This window comes from Martes martes, assembly GCF_963455335.1.
Source record: "Martes martes genome assembly, chromosome: 5".
NCBI lineage: Eukaryota > Metazoa > Chordata > Mammalia > Carnivora > Mustelidae > Martes > Martes martes.
In genome coordinates, this window is record NC_137892.1 from 64,212,503 (window position 1) to 64,232,697 (window position 20,195).

General features: G+C 37.1%; 1 protein-coding gene across 2 annotated transcripts in view; it reads right to left on the minus strand.

The window, feature by feature from the left end:
• The window catches only part of AGGF1 (angiogenic factor with G-patch and FHA domains 1), a 62,755-nt gene that overhangs the window by 17,256 nt on the left and 25,304 nt on the right, over positions 1-20,195 (minus strand). For both annotated transcript variants that reach the window (XM_080803563.1, XM_080803564.1), the window contains 6 exons: positions 16,508-16,609; positions 15,468-15,633; positions 13,733-13,815; positions 6,891-7,018; positions 4,694-4,793; positions 2,965-3,167 (listed from right to left, as the gene is read on the minus strand). In XM_080803563.1, coding sequence (XP_080659689.1) covers positions 2,967-3,167; positions 4,694-4,793; positions 6,891-7,018; positions 13,733-13,815; positions 15,468-15,633; positions 16,508-16,609 — 780 coding nt within the window. In that variant the 3' untranslated portion in view covers positions 2,965-2,966. The remainder of the gene's footprint in view (positions 1-2,964; positions 3,168-4,693; positions 4,794-6,890; positions 7,019-13,732; positions 13,816-15,467; positions 15,634-16,507; positions 16,610-20,195) is intronic.

The window sequence follows — 20,195 nt, forward strand, 5'->3', positions numbered from 1 at the left end:
GATAGGGAAACACTGTGAACACCTTTAGGTCTTGGGTCCAGAAATGCCTTGCTGGCTCCCTGCCAAGCACATCCCTCTGTCCTGCAACTTGATGGGATGACCTTTCTACACAATCTCTGACAGCTCTTGCTTTCCCTTATTTGAGATTTCTAGCTTCTTTTACAAGCTCTTGGAAAATGTGCCAAATTAAGACATAATCTTTTACACAAGAAGTTGGAAGGTATCTGATTTGGCTGAGCGATTAAATTTCATAAGAATAAAAATGAAACACCAGAATAAAAACTTTTAAAAGCTTGGGTAGCTCAGTTGATTAGGTATCTGACTTCGGACTGGGCTGTGATCTTTGGGTCCTGGGGTGGACCCATGTCCGCCTCCACATTCAGCAGGGAGTCTGCCTCTCCCTCTTCCTCTCCCCCTCACCCCACTTTCTCTCAAATCAATAAATAAAATCTTTTAAAAAATTAAAATAACAATAAAAGCGGGGGGGAATCCTCTTTCTGAGAAAAAGTGCTACCTAGCTATTTAATTCTAAAAAACAACTTCTGTTAGTTTACTTTAATTACGGTTTCTCAAATTTTGCCAGCTTCTCATGTTCTGGTAAAAATGAAAGATACTGGATTTCTCAGAATTCAGCAACCTGTAGCTCCACTTAAACCCTTAGGCTTCTCCCTCTCCCTCTGCCTCATCCCCCCAGCTCATGCTCTGTCTTTCAAATAAAGAAAGTCTTTTAAAAAGGGGGGGTCACCTGGGTAGCTCAGTCGTTAAGTGCTTTCAGCTCAGGTCATGATCTCAGGGTCCTGGGATAAGGCCCCACATCAGGCTCCAAGCTCAGTGTGCTTCTCCCTACCCCGCCCCTCCACCCCCCGGCTCTGTCTCTGTCTCCTTCTCTCAAATAAATAAATAAAATCTTTTTTTTTAAAAAAAACCTTAAAGTCTACTACAATAAATTTATACTGTGTGAATAAATAATTAAAATGAGACACAAAACAATTTTATGTGTAATCCAAATTGTACATAATTCACATCTTTGCTTCTAAACAAACAGAAGCTTACATCTCCATACTACTTTTACAGTTTACAAAGTGCTTTTATATACATCTTCTCATTTTCTATTCAAAAGACATGAGAGATAAATATTTTTCTTATTTCACAAATGGAAATAGACCCAGACATTATTCAGTCCTTTAACCACCATACAGTATAGCCCTGAGACTTTAGATCTGCAAAGGGTTTTAATAACGCAAACATCACATATATTTCAATTTTTATCACCATTTTCAAGTCTCCATTTTCTTAACAAAAGAAAGCAATGAAAAAAGCCTTCCACAATCTAATAATAAAAACAGGAAATATTATATATACAGTGTATACTTTAATGAGTGAAATCTACCACAATTCTAATTTGGGCCTCCTATATTATTACCTATATACAGGGCACCAGTACCAGAACCACATTTAAATGAGCAATTTTTTTCTATTTTAGAAAAAAGAATGCAGAATATTCCTGTTGCCTTCAAGTTTAATGTATATATGTAAGTGTCAGGGTGTGTAGGTGGATAGGAAGGATACAGAAAATTACTTTTTGCAGATTTGGAGTTACAGGACCTCTGATTATCCCAGCTTAGACACACAGAGTCTTGACAATTCATTTGGTCTATGTCTCATCTTTAGTAATGTATTTACTTTTCTTTCCCGACCATGACCTTTTCTTCCTAAGTACCCTGCACGAATCAGAGTAGAAATTCCAGCACGTAGCCTTTCTTTCTGAATTATCTTCCCCATTATATAATTTTTTTCAGAATTTTCTTTTCCTATTTCTAAATCTTAAAGACATTTCTTTATAGTAGATGAGGGAGCTATAGCTTCTATTCACTGCCAGAAAAGAGCCTATTTCAGCATAATTTCTCAGCAAAAAGCTGAGAAAAAAGTTGAACAGAAAGGAACAGAACAGTGACAGCTGGCAGAGCAGCGACATCTGCACTCAGAAAGCTGCACTGCAGTTCTCTCTGAAACTGCAAGTTATCCTGGTGTTACTGCTCTGCCAACTGGAAGAGGAAAATTCTGGTTGGTCCTGAGTTAAAGGCAGACCAATATGTTTAAAACACTGGTTCCAGGAATCACCTTCTTGATGTTATAACATTTTTATTGCATTTGAAGACATTTTCAACAAATATCTTGTGTTTGAGGCCTTGGCTAGGCAATCCTTTAGCAGTAGAAACCAGATTTCTCTGGCACAACTCCATTGCCAGCAATGGGATTTATCAAAACTATAAATACCAGCACATGGAATATTTCAATACTGTACTCAATTGCTCATATCTAAATATTTCAGCTATAAAACAAACCAAATGTAAATGCTTTATAGTACAAATCAACAAATTCTTCACAGAAGAAAACAACGAAAGACTAATTTTCTATAACATATCACCTGTTCATTAGTTCTTCAATTATATTACTTAGAATATTTCAAGAATAATAAAAGTTATGCACCACTACCCCTGTGTTCTCAACATTTTTTATCTAAGTTCTAAAGGACATAAACAAGGATGCATATAATCAGACTTGTTTTTATAAATTTTTGATGTTTCTCTTGTTGCATATCTTATAATAATGAATACATGGAGACAAGGACAAATGTACATTTAAATCATTACTGATTATATGAATTTTGCTTAAATGGGTCTTACAAATGACAAGATAAAATAACAGTTTGATAAGCTCAGCCGTGCCCTGTGAACTTTAGTCTGCTCACAGCATAACCTAATTACTATTTATTAATTTTTTAAAAATGTTTTTTTAAAAGCTGCAAACCACAGTTTATTACACATATCTGAATCATGAGGGGGTAAATTGTGATACAGTTCCCTCATGCCACTGACTCATTTGGAGGGAAAAGTTCTACAATAAAATAAGAGTTTATAAACTCTTTATTTAAAAAAGCTTGAATTGTGTTCTATGACTAACCTTTATTCTATGGTCCCTTTGACCCAAGGGACGGTTCCTGGCACATCTTTTTGAGATTTAGTTTCTGGGAAGTTTTCAGCAAACCTCTCTCGTGCTTTCTCCCAGTTCTTTTTGCTCTTGTTTTGGAGAATGTGAACATCTTCAATCGAAGATGGTTTGCCGGTCCCCAAGCCTGCATGTGTTCGCCGAAGTTGAAGCTGGATCTGTTACCAAAAATTGAGCAGCTGATTTACTATAGAGTCTAAATACACTGAAATTTGCTATACCCAACTTGGTACTTTAATTCTTTGATTTACAAAGACTGATGCAAAAGATAAACCTGTCAAATCTACCAAACACATGCAGGAATGCACACATGATTCTATAAAGAACTTCAAGTCATTCATCTACATTGTCTTGCTTATCAGTAACCACAGCTGACACTGTACAGAAAACAGAGTACTCCTTAAAGAGTAGCCACTAAATTTCACCGAGATGCCACAGAGGCTGCCGTCCCACCTTAAGAAGAAGAAAAGGCAATGGACATACTTAAACCTACTGCTGCTCTAGCCTTGCCTAAGAAAGTATAAGCGGAGATTAAACATGAAGAGTCACAAAGAGAGGAAGGTCTGGCTAGCTCAGCTGATTAAGTGACTGCCTCTCAGTTTTGGTTAAAGTCATGATCTCATGGGTCGTGGGACTGAGCCTGGCATTGGGCTCTGCACGTACATGCTCTCTAAAATCAATCAAACAATCTTAAAAAATAAATAAATAAGAGCCACAAATAGAACGTGATTATTTTCATAAGATGAGGGGCAGGACTTCTGATTGTTTTGAGAACTATTAAAAGCTACCGGTGCTGAGTACCTACTGTATGCTGGGCACCATACTAAGGGCTTTAGCTTCACCTTGGAAATACCCCTTGAAAAACAGTTCTTATAATCCCCATTTTTACATATGAAAACTCAAGTCCAACCTGCCCTAAGTCACACAACTAGTAAGTGACAGAACACCTATTCTAACAAAATAATTCTATTTTGTAGGTTTGGCTATAAAACCCACTTATTGTACCTCAATAAGTGAGAAAATTCACATTAACCCTCACACTGATCCATCCATTATCTCCTTAGGTACCAGATAATTATCAAAAAAGTTCTTTAATCATGTTACCTTGTAAGGTTTTTGTAAAAGATAATCTAAACCTCTGATGAACCATGGGGACTGCAAAATTAATCAGTGCATTGTTTTCCAGACACTATTCCCTTTACTGCTTGTTACATGACCTGATTCTTAAATCTAAAACAGATACAGGATCTGCCTGTTTATAAAGTAACACTGTGGGGGCGCATGGATGGCTCAGTCGGTTAAGCGTCGGACTCTTCATTTCAGCTCAGATCTGTGACCTTAGGGTCATGAGATGGAGCCCCATGCAGGGCTCTGTGCTCAGTGGGGAGTCTGCTTGAGATTCTCTCTCTTCGTCTCCCTCTGTCCCTCCCCTGCTTGTACTCTTACTCTCTCTTAAATGAATAAATCTTTAAAAAACAAAACAAAAAAACCCCAGAAAACAAAAACAACACAAAACAATGTGCGTGTGTGTGTGTGTGTGTGTGTTGGTAACTATGAACGCACAAAGACAGTAATCATGTCTATTTGTGCTTGATACTATATTCCTGGCACTAAGGTACAAAGCAAGTACACAGTAAATACATCTGCTGTACAAATAAAGAATGAAAGAAAACACACATCTTACCGGAATTTTCATTCCTCCACCATCCTTCCCTAGGCCCTCTCCTTTTTTCCAACCCATCTTCTCCAACATCTTCCGACCTTTGTTGCTATCAGTAATTTCACTTTAAAGGAAATTAAGAAGATAGTTGATTTCAAAAAGGCCATGTAGGTCACATTTATAATAAACTGATAAATTAAAAGTAACTGGTAAAAATACTATAGAAAACTGGCCTACCTAATACAGTTAAATAAATTCTCTTATATATACTACTTAAAAGAAAAACACATACTGGTACACAAAAAAAACCCCCATGTATAAGAATGTTTCTCCTGTGGGCACCTGGGTGGCTCAGTTGGTTAAGTGACTGCCTTCAGCTCTGGTGGTGATCCTGGAGTCCTGGGATCGAGTCCCACATCAGGCTCCCTGCTCGGCAGGGAGTCTGCTTCTTCCGCTGACCTCGCTCCTCTCATGCTCTCTATCATTCTCTCTCTCTCCCAAATAAATAAATAAAATCTTTTAAAAAAAAAAAAAAAAAGGAATGTTTCTGCCACAAATCTAATAACTTTAAGTTGGAAATAACCCAGATGTCTATCAATGGTAAAATGTATAAATGGTGTCATATTCATGTAAGAGAATATTATACAGCACTGAAAATAAAATATACCTAACAAAGTAATGTTGGACAAAAAGAATATAGACACAAAATAAATATTGAATTATCCCATATATTTAAAATTCAAAAATAAGTGAAATTAATCTGTTCCTATTGGAAGTCAGGAAAGTGGTTGTCTTAAGGGAGGAAACAGGAATTAATGATCAAGAAGGGGTATTAGGAGAGGCCAGGTTTCTGGGGATTACTGATCATTTTATATTTCTTGACCAAGAAATGTATACTCTACAATGTGTTAATCTTAAAATATGTTATTGATAGTGATACTTACATTTGTATATTTTTACGTATATAAATTATACACCAATAGAAAAATAAAAGTAAAATTAAACAAAACTCTCATTCACTATTTGCATTTTGTTCTATGATTTTATGTTCTGCTAGTTTAAGGATATTTTAATTTTATGTTCCATCACACACTGTATTTTCGGTTCTACAAAATATGTTAAATTAGCTCAATAACAGTAAACCAAGCAATGTCAGACCAATGTATTTCATTTTTTATTTCTGCCTTCTAATTTAACTCTAATGCTATCTTTGTATTTTCCAGCAATTATATAAAAAATACTAAACTTAAAAAAAATCATGTTGTTTATATATCTAATTCATAATGCTGTATTTCATCAAGGTTGATGGATACAAGATGCACTGCTATTTTATGTACCATTAAGAAAACACTGCTGTCATATATACGTAACTAAAACTCTATCCAAGTAGTATATTTTAGAATTAATAAAATACATTTAATCAAAGTTTATGGTTAGTTGTCAGTCTTACACAAAAGATTTAAATTCTAATTAAACCCAAATTTATATTCTGGAAAAAAAGTGTAGTTAGTATATGATTAAATGCAGAAATATGGCCATATCATATAGGCCACAAAAATCACATTTTTCATGTTATCAGTGCTACTTTACCAAAAGAAAAAAACTGAACCAAAGAAAAATAAGTAAGAAAAATAGTATTTCAGAGTCAACAAGAACAAAAGTAGGTAAGTATTAAAATAATTATAAAAAATACCCCCCCAAAACACAGTTCATACTAATTTCTTACTAGTCCAAACTTTAAGATATCTAGTATATAAAAAATATGTTAACTCAGGGGCCCCTGGATGGCCCAGTCAATTAAATGTCCAGCTCTTGATTTTGGCTCGGGTCATGAGCTTGAGCCCTGCATTGGGATCTGCAATGGGCATGGAGCCTGCTTGAGATTCTCTTTCTCCCTCTCCCTCTGCCCCTCCTTCCCCCATTCCCCCACCAGATTCATGGCTCTCTAAAAAAAATGTTCACTCAAGGGCATGGCTAGAATGTTAGGTATGTGTATATATGTCTGTTTAAGTATTAGTACTTTCATATATGCTAAGTAATCTTCTAGGGAATGGAATTCTATTATTAAAAGAAAATGTAAACAGAGACAGTATTTCCATCTTGTTAAGAACCATTCCTTTAAAGACTAATTACCAGTATATATAGTCCTATAAGTCATACTACTCTACAAATGTGATTACAGTGCCAAGAATGTTTTGAGAAATTAAAACTTAGTACTCACGAATGAACAGATGCAGGAGCATCATCTCTTTGGAAAGTCCCTTCACTTCCAATCTGCTCCCTCCGTTTTCCAGCTCTATCTTTGTATTTTGGATTCTTCAATGCCTTTTCATCTTCATAGTCTGTATTCTTTATAAACATGAAATATTCATTGAAGAAAACAAACTGATACATGAAAATGAACTGTCTGTGTATTTGCTTTACTTGGCAAATACGGTTCAATGTAGTTTCTATTAAAACAACAAAACAGGCTATGACATAAATTAAGACAATTTGTTAGAGTATGCTATTTTCATTCTATCTCTTTTGAAAGGTTTATATTACTTCAAGTTGTAGAACATAAACTGCATATAGAAGATAATATAAATCACATCTAAATTGTAGTATGTAATCGTAAGTGAACATATAGTACATTTTGATTTAATATTGTGTACGCATATTCTCATAAACTGCCAGTATTCAAAGAAATATGTAGAACTCCTGGGTTTGGCAAAACATTGATGACTTCTTTTCTCTAAGGAACTGAAAGTTCCAACAGACCTAAAATAGTTAGGTGTTATTCCTTAGGAGGGAAAAAGGTAGGAAGTGTTTAAAAAGTGGAAAAGAGCAGGTACTCTTTTGCCATGGCAATAAAATAGATTTTTACTTTGATATAGCTCCATTTATATGATTAGTCAGCCACTCAAGAAATATTTACTGAATAAAAAGTGTGGTATGCAAAGAACTTTATAATCCCGAAAGGCAGACACATCTGCTTTCAGTATGCTATTGTCTGACTGGTTCGACAGTAAGAGTATGCACAAGACACAGCAGTGGCACAAAAGCAGAGGTAGTCAATTTCGCTTGGGGCTGAAGAGAAGGCTTCTTTCTCTTTCCCTTTCTTATGACTTGTTGATCTTTATATAAATCCCTGAAAGATGCTAGGGAATGTTAATAAAATTCAAGGTAAGTACCACAGAAATTTTTACTTAATTTTGATTTTAAAGGGAGAAGAAAAATATAGAACCACCAACCCTAATGGGTTTTCCCCCAGAAGACAAGAGAGTTAAAACTTTTGAGAAAACATTTTATCCTCTCCTTATTATCTTCTATTTTCCTCCCAAATTAGCCCCTCAACATTTTTTCTATTATGATTTTTCCTAGTGTGAAAGTTAACAACAAAAAACACAATTCTGCAGAAAAATATGTTATTCTGGCAGCATTTTTTCCCCACAAATTCATGAAGTTTAAAACCACTGGACAAATGCACTTAAGCCCTAGATTCCTGGGGCATGCAGCTGGCTCAGAGAAGCATGCAACTCTTGATCCGGGGGTCATGAGGTCAAGTCTCACATTTGGTGTAAAGGTTACTTAAATAAATATATAATAAATAAAATATAAAAAAATTTAAAAACCTAGATTCCATAGCTAATTCTGCCACTTAGCAGCTGAGTGACCCTTAGCTTAGGTCCTCAAATGTAAACAGAATACTAATTACCTTCCTCATCTACTTTTTTAAAAATGTTTTTAAAAAATGTTACTGTGGGGGCACCTGGGTGGCTCAGTGGGTTAAGCCTCTGCCTTCGGCTCAGGTCATGATCTCAGGGTCCTGGGATCGAGCCCCCACATCAGGCTCTCTGCTTGGCAGGGAGCCTGCTTCCTCCTCTCTCTCTCTCTGCCTGCCTCTCTACCTACTTGTGATCTCTCTCTGTCAAATAAATAAATAATATCTTTTTAAAAAATAAATAAAAATGTTATTGTGATAATTAACAATACATAATTAATATGTTACACATAAAACATACAATTAGATATGTCTGAAATTTGTATATACCTTTGAAACCATCACCATGATCAAGATAATAAATAAATCTATCTCCCACAAAAGTATCCTCAACCTTCTTTGTAATCCACCCCTAGAGAGCCTTCCTTGCCTCTCTTGTATCCAGGCAACCACTAATCTTTCTGTCATGATATGCTAGTTTGCCCTCCTAGAATTTTATATAAATGGATATATACAGCACATACACTCATGTTGTCTGGCTTCTTTCTCTCAGCATAATTATTTTAGGATTCATCCCATATTGCAGCCTGTATCAACAGCTCATTTTTTTTATTGCTAAAGAGTATTTGACCATATAGATACACCATAATTTGTTTATCCATTCATGATAGATACATGAGTTTTTTCCTATTTCTGGTTACTAGAGAAAAAGCTGCTAATACCACAATGAAATACCACTTCGCACGGATGGGAATGGGTAGTATGCGAAAGACAAGAAATAAGAAGTGTTGGTGAGAATGTGGAGAAAAGGGAATCCTCACGCACTGTTGGTCAGAATGTAAATTAGTGCAACTACTATGGAAAACAGGATGGAGGTTCCTCAAAAAATTAAAAATGGAAATACCATAGGATCCAGGAATTCCACTACTGTATTATTTGCCTAAAGAAAATGAAAAGACTAATATGAAAAGATACAAGCACCCTTATGTTTACTGCAGCATTATTTACAATAGCTGTGATATGGAAGCAGCCCTAGAGTTCATCAAGAGATGAATGGGTAAAGATGTGATGTACAGGGGCGCCTGGGTGGCTCAGTAGGTTAAAGCCTCTGCCTTCGGCTCAGGTCATGATCCCAGGGTCCTGGGATTGAGCCCCGCATCGGGCTCTCTGCCCAGCAGGGAGCCTGCTTCTCCTCCTTCTCTTTCTGCCTGCCTCTCTGCCTAGTTGTGATTTCTGTCTGTCAAATAAATAAATAAAATCTTTAAAAAAGTAAAAAAAGATGTGGTGTACACACACGTGTACACACACACACAGGAATATTAGTCAGCCATTAAAAATGACATCTTGTGTTTGGGGACAACATGGATGGACCTAGAAGTTAATACGCTAAGTGAAATTAAGTCAAGAGAATGACAAATGCAACATAACATCACTTATATATAGAATCTAAAAAACAAACAGAAGCTAGCAACAGAGAACTAGAATACAGTACAAGCTGGTGGTTGCCAGAAGGGAGGTGGGGAAGTGGGGAGGTGGGGGATGGGCAAATTAGGCGAAGGGGTTTAAGAGATACAAATTTCCAGTCATAAAATAAATACATTAGGGAGGTAAAAAGTACAGCATAGAGAATATAATTAATAATATTTTGGTAACATTATGTGGTGACAGATGGTAACTCCACTTACTGTGGTTAAGTATCATGTAATGTACAGAACTGTCAAGTCATTATGTTTTCCATGTGAAACTGACACAACACTGTATGTCAACTATACTTTGGTAAAAAAAAAAAATAAAAATTTTTAAAAAAGGTTTTCAAAAGAAAGAAAAAAACCATCATTAACATTTGTTTCTAAGTCTTTGTATGAACATATGCTTTCATTTCTCTTGGGTAAATATGTAGGAGTAGAACGGTGAATCACATGGTAGGCATACATTTAACCTTCAGAGAAATTACTATTTTTTCTTTTCTTTTCTTTTTTTTAAGATTTTATTTATTTATTTGATAGAGATCACAAGCAGACAGAGAGGCAGGCAGAAAGAGAGAAGGGGAACCAGGCTCCCTGCCGAGCAGAGAGCCCGATGTGGAACTTGATCCCAGGACCCTGAGATCATGACCAGAGCTGAAGGCAGAGGCTCACCCACTGAGCCACCCAGGTGCCCCAAGAAACTACTATTTTCCAAAGCAACTGCCCCACTTTATATTCTCACAAGCACTGTATGAGAATTCCAGCTTCTCCAGGTGCCTACCAACATTTGATGTAGACAGTCTTTTTACTTGGTTTTAATTTGCAACTTCCCAGCAATACTAGACATCTTTTCATGTGTTTAGCTGCCATCTGTACATCTGCACTCGTGAAATGTCTATTTAAATCTTCTGCTCACTTTTATTTATTTTTTTAGATTTTATTTATTGGGGCACCTGGATGCCTCAGTCACTTAAGCATCTGCCTTTGGCTCAGGTCATGATCCCAGGATCCTGGGATCCAGCCCCACATCGGGCTCTCTGCTCAGCAGGGAATCTGCTTCCCTCTCTTTCCCTCTGCCCCTCCTCCCTGCTTGTTCTCTCTCCCTCACTCTCAATACCTCTTTAACATTTTACTTATCTGAGAGAGAGGGAGAGAGAGAGAGCAAGCACAAGCAGGTAGAGTGGTGGAGGGAGAAGGAGAAATAGACTCTCTGAGGAGCGGAGAGTCCAATGTGGGGCCCAATCCCAGGATCCTGCAATCATAACCTGAGCTGAAGGCAGACACTTAACCAACTGAGCCACCCAGGCATCCCCTTTTTGCTCACTTTTTTTAATTTAAAGATTTTACTTATTTATTTGAGAGAAAGACAGAGAGGGCAAGCATGAGCAGGGGAGAGGGGCAGTTGGAGAGGAAGAAGCAGGCTGCCTACTGAGCAGGGAGCCCAAGGCAGGGCTCAATCCCAGGACCCTGGGATTATGACAGGAGCCGAAGGCAGCCACTTAACCAGTTGAGCCACCCACGTGCCGCTCTTTTGCCCATTTGTAAATTATTTTCTTATTAACAGGCAGAAGACATGAATAGACATTTTTCCAAAGAAAACACCCAGAGGGCTGACAGGCACATGAAAAGATGTTCAACATCACCATCATCAGGCAAATACAAATCAAAACAAGATACCACCTCACAACCTGTCAGAACAGCTAAAATTAACACAGGGAACAACAGATGTCTGCGAGGATGTGGAGAAAAGGGAAATCCTCTTACGCTGTTAGTAGGAATTCAAACTGGTGCAGGCACTCTGAAAAAAGTATGGAGATTTCCCGAAAAGTTAAAAATAGAACTACCCTATGATCCAGCAATTACACTACTAGGATATGTATCCCAAAGGGTACAAAAATACAGATTCAAAGGGGCACATGCACCCAATGTTTATAGCAGCGTTAGCAACAATAGCCAAACTGTGGAAAGAGCCCAGGTATCCATCAACCAATTAATGGATAAAGAAGAGGTGGTGTGTGTGTGTGTGTGTATGTATGTATATAATGGAATATTACTTAGCCACTAAAAAGAATGAAATCTTGTCATTTGCAAGGACATGGATGGAATGAGAGTGTATTATGCTAAGCGAAGTCAGTCACTCAGATAAAAATGAATATCATATGATTTCAATTGTACGTGGAATGTAAGAAAAAACAAATGACTATATGGGAAGGAAAAAAGAGAGACAGAAGCAAAACATGAGACTCCTAACACTAGAGAACAGAGGGAAGGATGATGGAGGGAGATGGGTGGGGGGATGGGTTAAATGGGTGATGGGTATTAAGGAGGGCACTTGTTATGATGATCACTGGTGTTACACATAAGTGATTAATCACGAAATTTATTCCAAAAACCAATATTACACTGTATGTTAGCTAAAATTTAAATAAAAATTAGAAAAATAAAAAATGAATAAATAAATAAAAACAAATAGCTTTCTTATTGTTTTGGGACTTTGTTATATACTCCAGATATAAGATCTATGATTTTTTTTTTTTTAAAAGATTTTATGTATTTATTTGACAGACACAGCGAGAGAGGGAACACAAGCAGGGGGAGTGGGACAGGGAGAAGCAGGCATCCTCCTGAGCAGGGAGCCCGATGTGGGGCTCGATCCTAGGACCCTGGAATCATGACCTGAGCTGAAGGTAGACGCTTAAAGACTGAGCCACCCAAGCGCCCCAAGATCTATGATTTTTATCAGGTTAAGGATTTGTAAATATTTTTCTGAGTGTGTGGCTTATCTTTCATTCTCTTTTTTTATTTTTTATTATTTTTTTAAATATTTTATTTATTTATTTGACAGAGAGAGATCACAAGTAGGCAGAGAGGCAGGCAGAGAGAGGGGGAAGCAGACTCCCCGCCGAGCAGAGAGCCCGATATGGGGCTTGATCCCAGGACCCTGAGATCATGACCCAAGCTGAAGGCAGAGGCTTAACCCACTGAGCCACCCAGGCGCCCCTCATTCTCTTTTTTTAAAGTAGGTTCCCACGCCCAGTGTGGAGCCCAGTGATGGGCTTGAACTCACCACTCTGAGATCAAGACCTGAGCTGAGGTCAAGAGTTAGATCCTCAACCAACTGAGCCACCCAGGGGTCTCATGTCTTTTCATTCTTTTAATAGTGTCCTTGGAAGAACAGAAGTTTTGGAGGAAGTACAATTTATTAATCCGCCCTTCTATAGGTTGTGCTTTTGGTGTTAGGTATCTTAAAAAAACCTTTGCCTCTAGAAACTTAGAAGTTTTAAATTTGTATTTATGTTCCATTTGAGTTCATTTTTTTATACGTTATAAGGTGTAGATCAAAGTTATTTTGTTTGTTTTTGCGTATCGCTGTCCAAGTGCTCCAGCACATTTGTTGAGAAAGACCCTCCTTTCTCCACTAAAGTGCCTTCACACCTTTGTTGAAAATCATACATACACACACACACCCCCTCATACACACCTACGTATCTGTGAATCTATTCATTATTCTATTATCTATCAACTCATTATTCTGTTCCCTTGACCTATTCATCTTTATGCCAATACTATACTGTCTTAATTACTGTGGTTTAAAGTACGTTTTGGATTCAGTACCAGTACTCCAACAATGTTCTTCAATGGCACCATCTTAATCCAAGTTTTTTAAAAACCAGAAGTGGCTACTTGAATGTTGGGTATTATTACCATTTTTATACTCCAGCCTCAATAGTTGTTGAAGTAAATAGTAACCAACTAAAAGAAATTACATAAATCTTGAAATCATTCCAAATAGCTGTTATTTCTACATATAAAATGGACTATGTATATCTAAAAACATTTTTACTCAAAACCAGATGCATAATTAACAAATGTAACAGTATTTAACATCCTTACCTGCAAACCATATTTTACTCGTATTTTCTTTAATTCTTTTCTCCTTTCCAACTCTTTTTCCTCCTTACTTAGTGTTGGACCAACTAAAAGGAAAAAGTTGAGTTTGGTTTATTTTTTTATTTTTTTTTTAAATTTATTTATTTGTTAGAGAGAGAGCGAGCGAGCACAGGCAGACAGAGTGGTAGGCAGAGGCAGAGGGAGAAGCAGGCTCCCCACCGAGCAAGGAGCCAGATGTGGGACTCGATCCCAGGACGCTGAGATCACGACCCGAGCCAAAGGCAGCCGCTTAACCAACTGAGCCACCCAGGTGTCCCTTGAGTTTGGTTTAAAAGAAAAAATTCTAAGTCTGATAGATTTTACACAAAATTAATATTGTTATTTAATAATAAAAAATTAATACTATCCATCTGCATATTAACTAAAAGTTCAAATAAACATTAATATAAAAGAATCTTGAGTTGTGGTGATGTCCCTTCAGCATTCTGGTAACTAAATCTACTTGGGAAGTAAACCAAGTCCCAAAGACTACAGGAATGCTACTATATAGGTAACAAAAGAACACTAAACATCTTAATTTTCCGATATGATTATTATAACGGAATTTCAAATGCAGAAATATTATTAATTTTCTAAAGGAATACAGGCATGTAAAAATCACCGAATCTAAGATTCACATTACTGTGTAATGTACCATACTCATTTTCATCATCTAGAATCAGAAAAAAAATATACAATTAACACGTACAATTGGTTTTTGGGGGAAAGCGATGTTAAAAAAACTTCTTACTGGTTCAAAGTATCTATTCAAAATTTAAAAGCCTTTGAGGAGCGGATTTAAGTAAGATAACAACCTCTTACAGTGTTGTTACAGAAAATAATGGTATATATATATAGATAGATAATAGAGCAACAGAAGTTCTAAGTAAGAAAGCAAACATATTGGGGTGCCCGGGTGGCCCAGACAGTTAAGAATTTGCCTTAACTCAGGTCATGATCCTCCAGTCCTGGGATCAAGACTCACACTGGGCTCCCTGCTCAGCTGCGAGTTTGCTTCTCCCTCTGTCCCTCAAGCTCGCTCTCTCTCTCAAGTAAGTAAAATCAGAAAGAGAGAAAGAAAAGGAGAGAGGGAGGGAGGGATGGATGGATGGATGGAGGAAGAAAACATATCAATCAATAACTCTTAATACCTCTATTATATTACATATTTTTATATATATATATAATATACCGGCCTATTATATTATTATGACAGAGTTTAACCACGGCTGACTTTTTTATATCCATAAATAGAAGTCAAAAGGAAACCAATCTTCACTCTAGTTGTGTCACAATTAACCTTTTGAAGGACATTTAGCTATCACTGCCATGCTGCTTCCAAAGTCTATTAAACTTTATTAGCAAAAATAGCTAATTACCACCTTATGGGTCAGAAAGCAACCTAATGCTATAATAGCACAACTAAATTGTTGCAGAGAAAAATGAACTAAAATCACAATCTACTAGCTTAAAAAAATCTATTAAAATCATAATCAACTAGCCTAGGTTTCAAATTTCAAATATATGTCATTTCTTAGTCTCATGTGATAATATTCACTAAAACATAGATGTATCTCAATACAGTATTACATCAATTAAATATGAAGCTGGTAGCTGATACTTTATAGTTTTTTAGAATACTCCAGTGAATTCAACAGAAAAGTTATCATGCTTACATATAATAGTATGTTTCACATACCAAAAGATTCATCTTTCTTATCAAGACGAAGGTGAGCTCTAACCTGTCCTGGTTCACAGCCATCACAGGTATCACTGCCAGGGTGGATGTGAAAAGACAGTACGGTCTCTCCAATTTTCACTTCATCACCATGCTCAAGGACGTAAGGGTCACATTTAGTTTTAGGCTAAAGGAAAAAATTACAACACAGAAACCCAAGAGAGTTATGTAAAATTATTTTATGTTTACTCTAAGTAGTATCTGATTAAAACAAAAAAATATTTAGGATGGTTCTCAATGAGACAGACACACATATGTACACACAGCACACATTTCCACAACTTGAGGATGATACAATGTTCAACTAGTGGAGAAGATACCTGAACCGAGCAACTTTTATATTATCAAAACCCGCTAATCTCATCTCCATGCGTAATCCTTGAGAAATACCCACCCCAAACATCAAACAATCTATTACCAAAATGAATAGCCATTATAGTCAAAAAGATAAAATATTAAGGGGCTAGGTGCATATTTCCCTTTTTTCCTCTTCTTTCCTGATAATTCAGTTTTATATCATTTTTTATTCTTATAGACTAAGGACTTCTCCACCCTCTTCCATTTACTTTCTTCCATATGTTATGTGCCAAGCACCTTGCCAAATGTTGGTGATACAAGAGTTAACTGGATAGACATAGGCCCTGTCTTCAAGGAGTATCCAGTTTAGCAACATTTCCATTTAAACAATTTTTTTTAAAAATACAAAAAAAGGAGTGCCTTTTAAGTTACTGTAAGACCATTTATTCTGAAGAGCTTTAAAATGCATTTACTTCTAAAATAAGGCAAAAATCCATAATTAGAAGATAAAACTCAAGAGTTAAGTATCCACTTGCTATATGCTTTTTTCAGCCCTATCTGGGAATCCCCTTTCATGTAATGCATTTGGGCTTGAATAGTGATCTGACCCAAACTTTAGGTTTAACAACTATGGCTTTCAGAATAAAAATTTCAGTTCATTTTTTAAGACTTATGTGCCAAATAATAAATAAATACACACTCACCTGAAGAATCTGTTTTCCATTAACAACTGTACCATTTTGACTACCTTGATCCACAAGAACGTAACTTTGTAAGTCATGGTCAAAATAAATTTCTGCATGAAACTTAAAAAAAAAAAATGAGGTAATTATAAAGTATAGTACTTTTTTTTTAAAGATTTTATTTATTTATTTCACAGACAGAGATCACAAGTAGGCAGAGAGGCAGGCAGAGAGAGAGGGGGAAGCAGGCTCCCCGCTGATCAGAGAGCCCAATGTGCAGCTCGATCCCAGGACCCCGGGATCATGACCTGAGCCAAAGGCAGAGGCTTTAACCCACTAAGCCACCCAGGCGCCCCATAAAGTATAATACTTTTTTTAAACCGTAATTTCTCTCATAGGATATGAGAGACTTAAGTCTACGACAATTTAATTTTTATTATTTTATCTCCTTTTTTTTTTTTAAAGATTTTTGTTAATTTATTTGACAGAGATCACAAGTAGGCAGAGAGAGGCAGGCAGAGGGGGGAGGGGAAGCAGGCTCCCCGCCGAGCGGAGAGCCCAATGCTGGGCCTGATCCAAGGACGCCGGGATCATGACCTGAGCCGAAGGCAGAGGCTCCAACCCACTGAGCCACCCAGGCACCCCTCCTTTTTTTTTTAAGTAAGGTCTACACCTAATGTGGGGCTCAAACTCATGACCTCGACATCAGGAGTCACACCAACTAAGACAACCAGGTGCCCCCAATTTTACTATTTTTAATACTTTTTTTCCTGAATACAAAAGTACAACAACGCCTCTGGTAGAAATGTGAAGGCTACGGAAGAAAGTCACCTATAATTCCACCTACTACTGCCATTAATAATTCAGTGTGTGTCTTATATTTTCTGTTTCTATAATATATTTGAGATTAGAGTATTTAAAACATTTGAAACTATTTTTCACCTAATAAAAGTATTGGTCTTAAATGTGTAAGCCTGACGATTCACAGACCCGTACCCCTGGGGCAAATAATACATTATATGTTAACAAAAATAATTTTAAAAATTACAAAACAAAAAGGCAAAAAAAAAAGTATTGGTCTCTATCATTAAAAGTTCTTAATATAAAATATTCAAGATGAACTTTTTCTTTTAAAGATTCTTTTTTTAAGATTGTATTTTTTTATGTGAGAGAGAGACAGTGAGAGAGAGTATGAGAGAGGAGAGGGTCAGAGGGAGAAGCAGACTCCCCGTGGAGCTGGGGGCCCGATGTGGGATTCGATCCCGGGACTCCGGGATCATGACCCGAGCCGAAGGCAGCTGCTTAACCAACTGAGCCATCCAGGCGCCCCTAAAGATTCAATTTTTTTAAAAACAATCTCTATACCCAACATGGGGCTCAAACTCCCAACCCCTGAGATCAAGAGTCATGCTCTACTGACTGAGCCAGCCATGTGCCCCTCAAGGTGAACTCCTCAGAGAAGTTCTCCAGATTTTCAATACTCAGGACTAACATTCCCTCCTTGCTCCACAGTACTTTGTTTACATAAAAATTACACTACACAAAATTACTGCATAGGGGATAGCTGCTGTAGGGCTAACAATTACTGCTTAGTTTACATTTTTGCTTAGGACTCAGTACATATAACACAGATCCTCACATATAATGGCATATACTCAGTACATGTCTATTTAATGGGATAAAGAACTACAGACATTTCATTTAAAATTTCATAAACAATACACTGCTGGTGGGAATGTAATACTGTGTACCTGTTTTAGAAGGATATGGCAGTTCCTCAAAAGGTTAAACAGAGTTACCATAGGACCCAACAATTCTACTTTTAGGTATATATCAAGAGTAATAAAAACATACAAATAAAAACTTGTACATGAATGTTCACAGCAGCAGTACTCTTAATAGAGTAATTCCAAAAAGTGGAAACAATTCAAACAACAACCAACTGATTAACAAAATGTAGTATATCTGTACACTGACATTATTATTTGGCAATAAAGAGAAATGAAATACTGATATATGCTACAACATGAATGAATCCTGAAAACATATTAGGTAAAAACAACTATATATATAGGATTCTATTTACGTGACGTGCAGAACAGGCAAATCCACAGAAACAGAAAGCAGACTGTGGTTGCCTAGGCCTGTGGGAGTTGAAAGGAAATGGGGAGTGACTATTACTGTTTTTTCTATGGTGATGAAAATGTTCTGAAACTGGGCGCCTGCGTGGCTGAGTCAGTTATGCATCTGCTGCCTTCAGCTCAGATCATGATCTCACGGTCCTGGGATCAAACCCTGAACTGGGCTCCAACCCTGAACTGGGCTCCCTGCTCAGCTGGGAGGCTGCGTCTTCCCTCTCCCTTTGCCCCTCCTACTCATTCTCTCTCTCTCTCTCAAATAAATAAATAAAAGCTTTTAAAAAAAGGGGGGGGTGGGGCACCTGGGTGGCTCAGTGGGTTAAGCCTCTGCCTTCGGCCCGGGTCATGATCTCAGGGTCCTGGGATCGAGTCCCGCATCGGGCTCTCTGCTCAGCGGGGAGCCTGCTTCCCCCTCTCTCTCTTCCTGCCTCTCTGCCTACTTGTCATCTCTCTCTCTCAAATAAATAAATAAAATTTAAAAAAAAAGGGGGGGGGGTGATGTTCTGAAACTGTGGTGATGCTAACACAACTCTAAATTCACAAAAAAAACCTTTGAGTTACACACTTTCAATGCATAAACTGTATACAGGATGTGGACTATATCTCAATGAAGTTGTTCTTAAAATTTCTCATAAACAGGGGTGCCTGAGTGTCTCAGTTAAGTGTCTGCCTTCGGGTCAGGTCCTGTCCTGGATTGAGCCCACATCAGGCCTCCTGCTCAGTGGGGAGCCTGCTTCTCACCCTGCTTGTGCTCTGTCAAATAATAAATAAAACCCTTGAAAAAAAGAAGAAAAAAAAGTTTCCATAAACAAACTAATTATAAAGTGTTCCAAAAACACAAAAGAATATACTGAACTGGTCTACCCATGACCCAGCTTTAATAAATTTTGCCTTATTTGACCCAAATACTTATTTTTTAGGTTTTATTTTATTTGACAGAGAGAGGGTATAAGTGGGGAGAGGGGCAGAGGGAGAGGAGAGAGAGAATCCCCAGCAGATTCCAGGCTGAGCATGGAGCCCAAAATAGGGCTGGATCTCAGGACACTGAGATCATGACCTAAGCTGAAATGAAGAAACTTCACCAACTGAGCCACTAGGCCCCCTTGCCTCAGATATTTAAAAGAAAAATTATTATTCTTGGATGTGTAACTCATTCTGTTCATCCCACACCCTTTCTTTTCAAAGGTTTAATATTTAATCATGATATTACTTTCACCCCATATGTATGCATCCATAAACAATTCATGTTTATTTTGCCTGGTCTGGAACTTGACATAAATGGGAATTACACAGTATGAATATTTTCTTGAGATGTAACTTATATACAGAAAATTCACAGGTCTTAAATTTAGTTTGAGAAGTTCTGACAAACATATGCTACTGTACATATTTCTTTCATTTTGCTTCTTTGGCTTAACATTATATTGTGAGGTACATCGAGTTGTGTTCAGTTTTGCCATTTTGCTGAATGGTAAAATTCACTGTAGGATTCCTCAACATATTCTTCTGATGATGAACATTCATTTTTTTCATCCCAAGGTTTTACCATTTGTTAAGATATTTCTATAAAT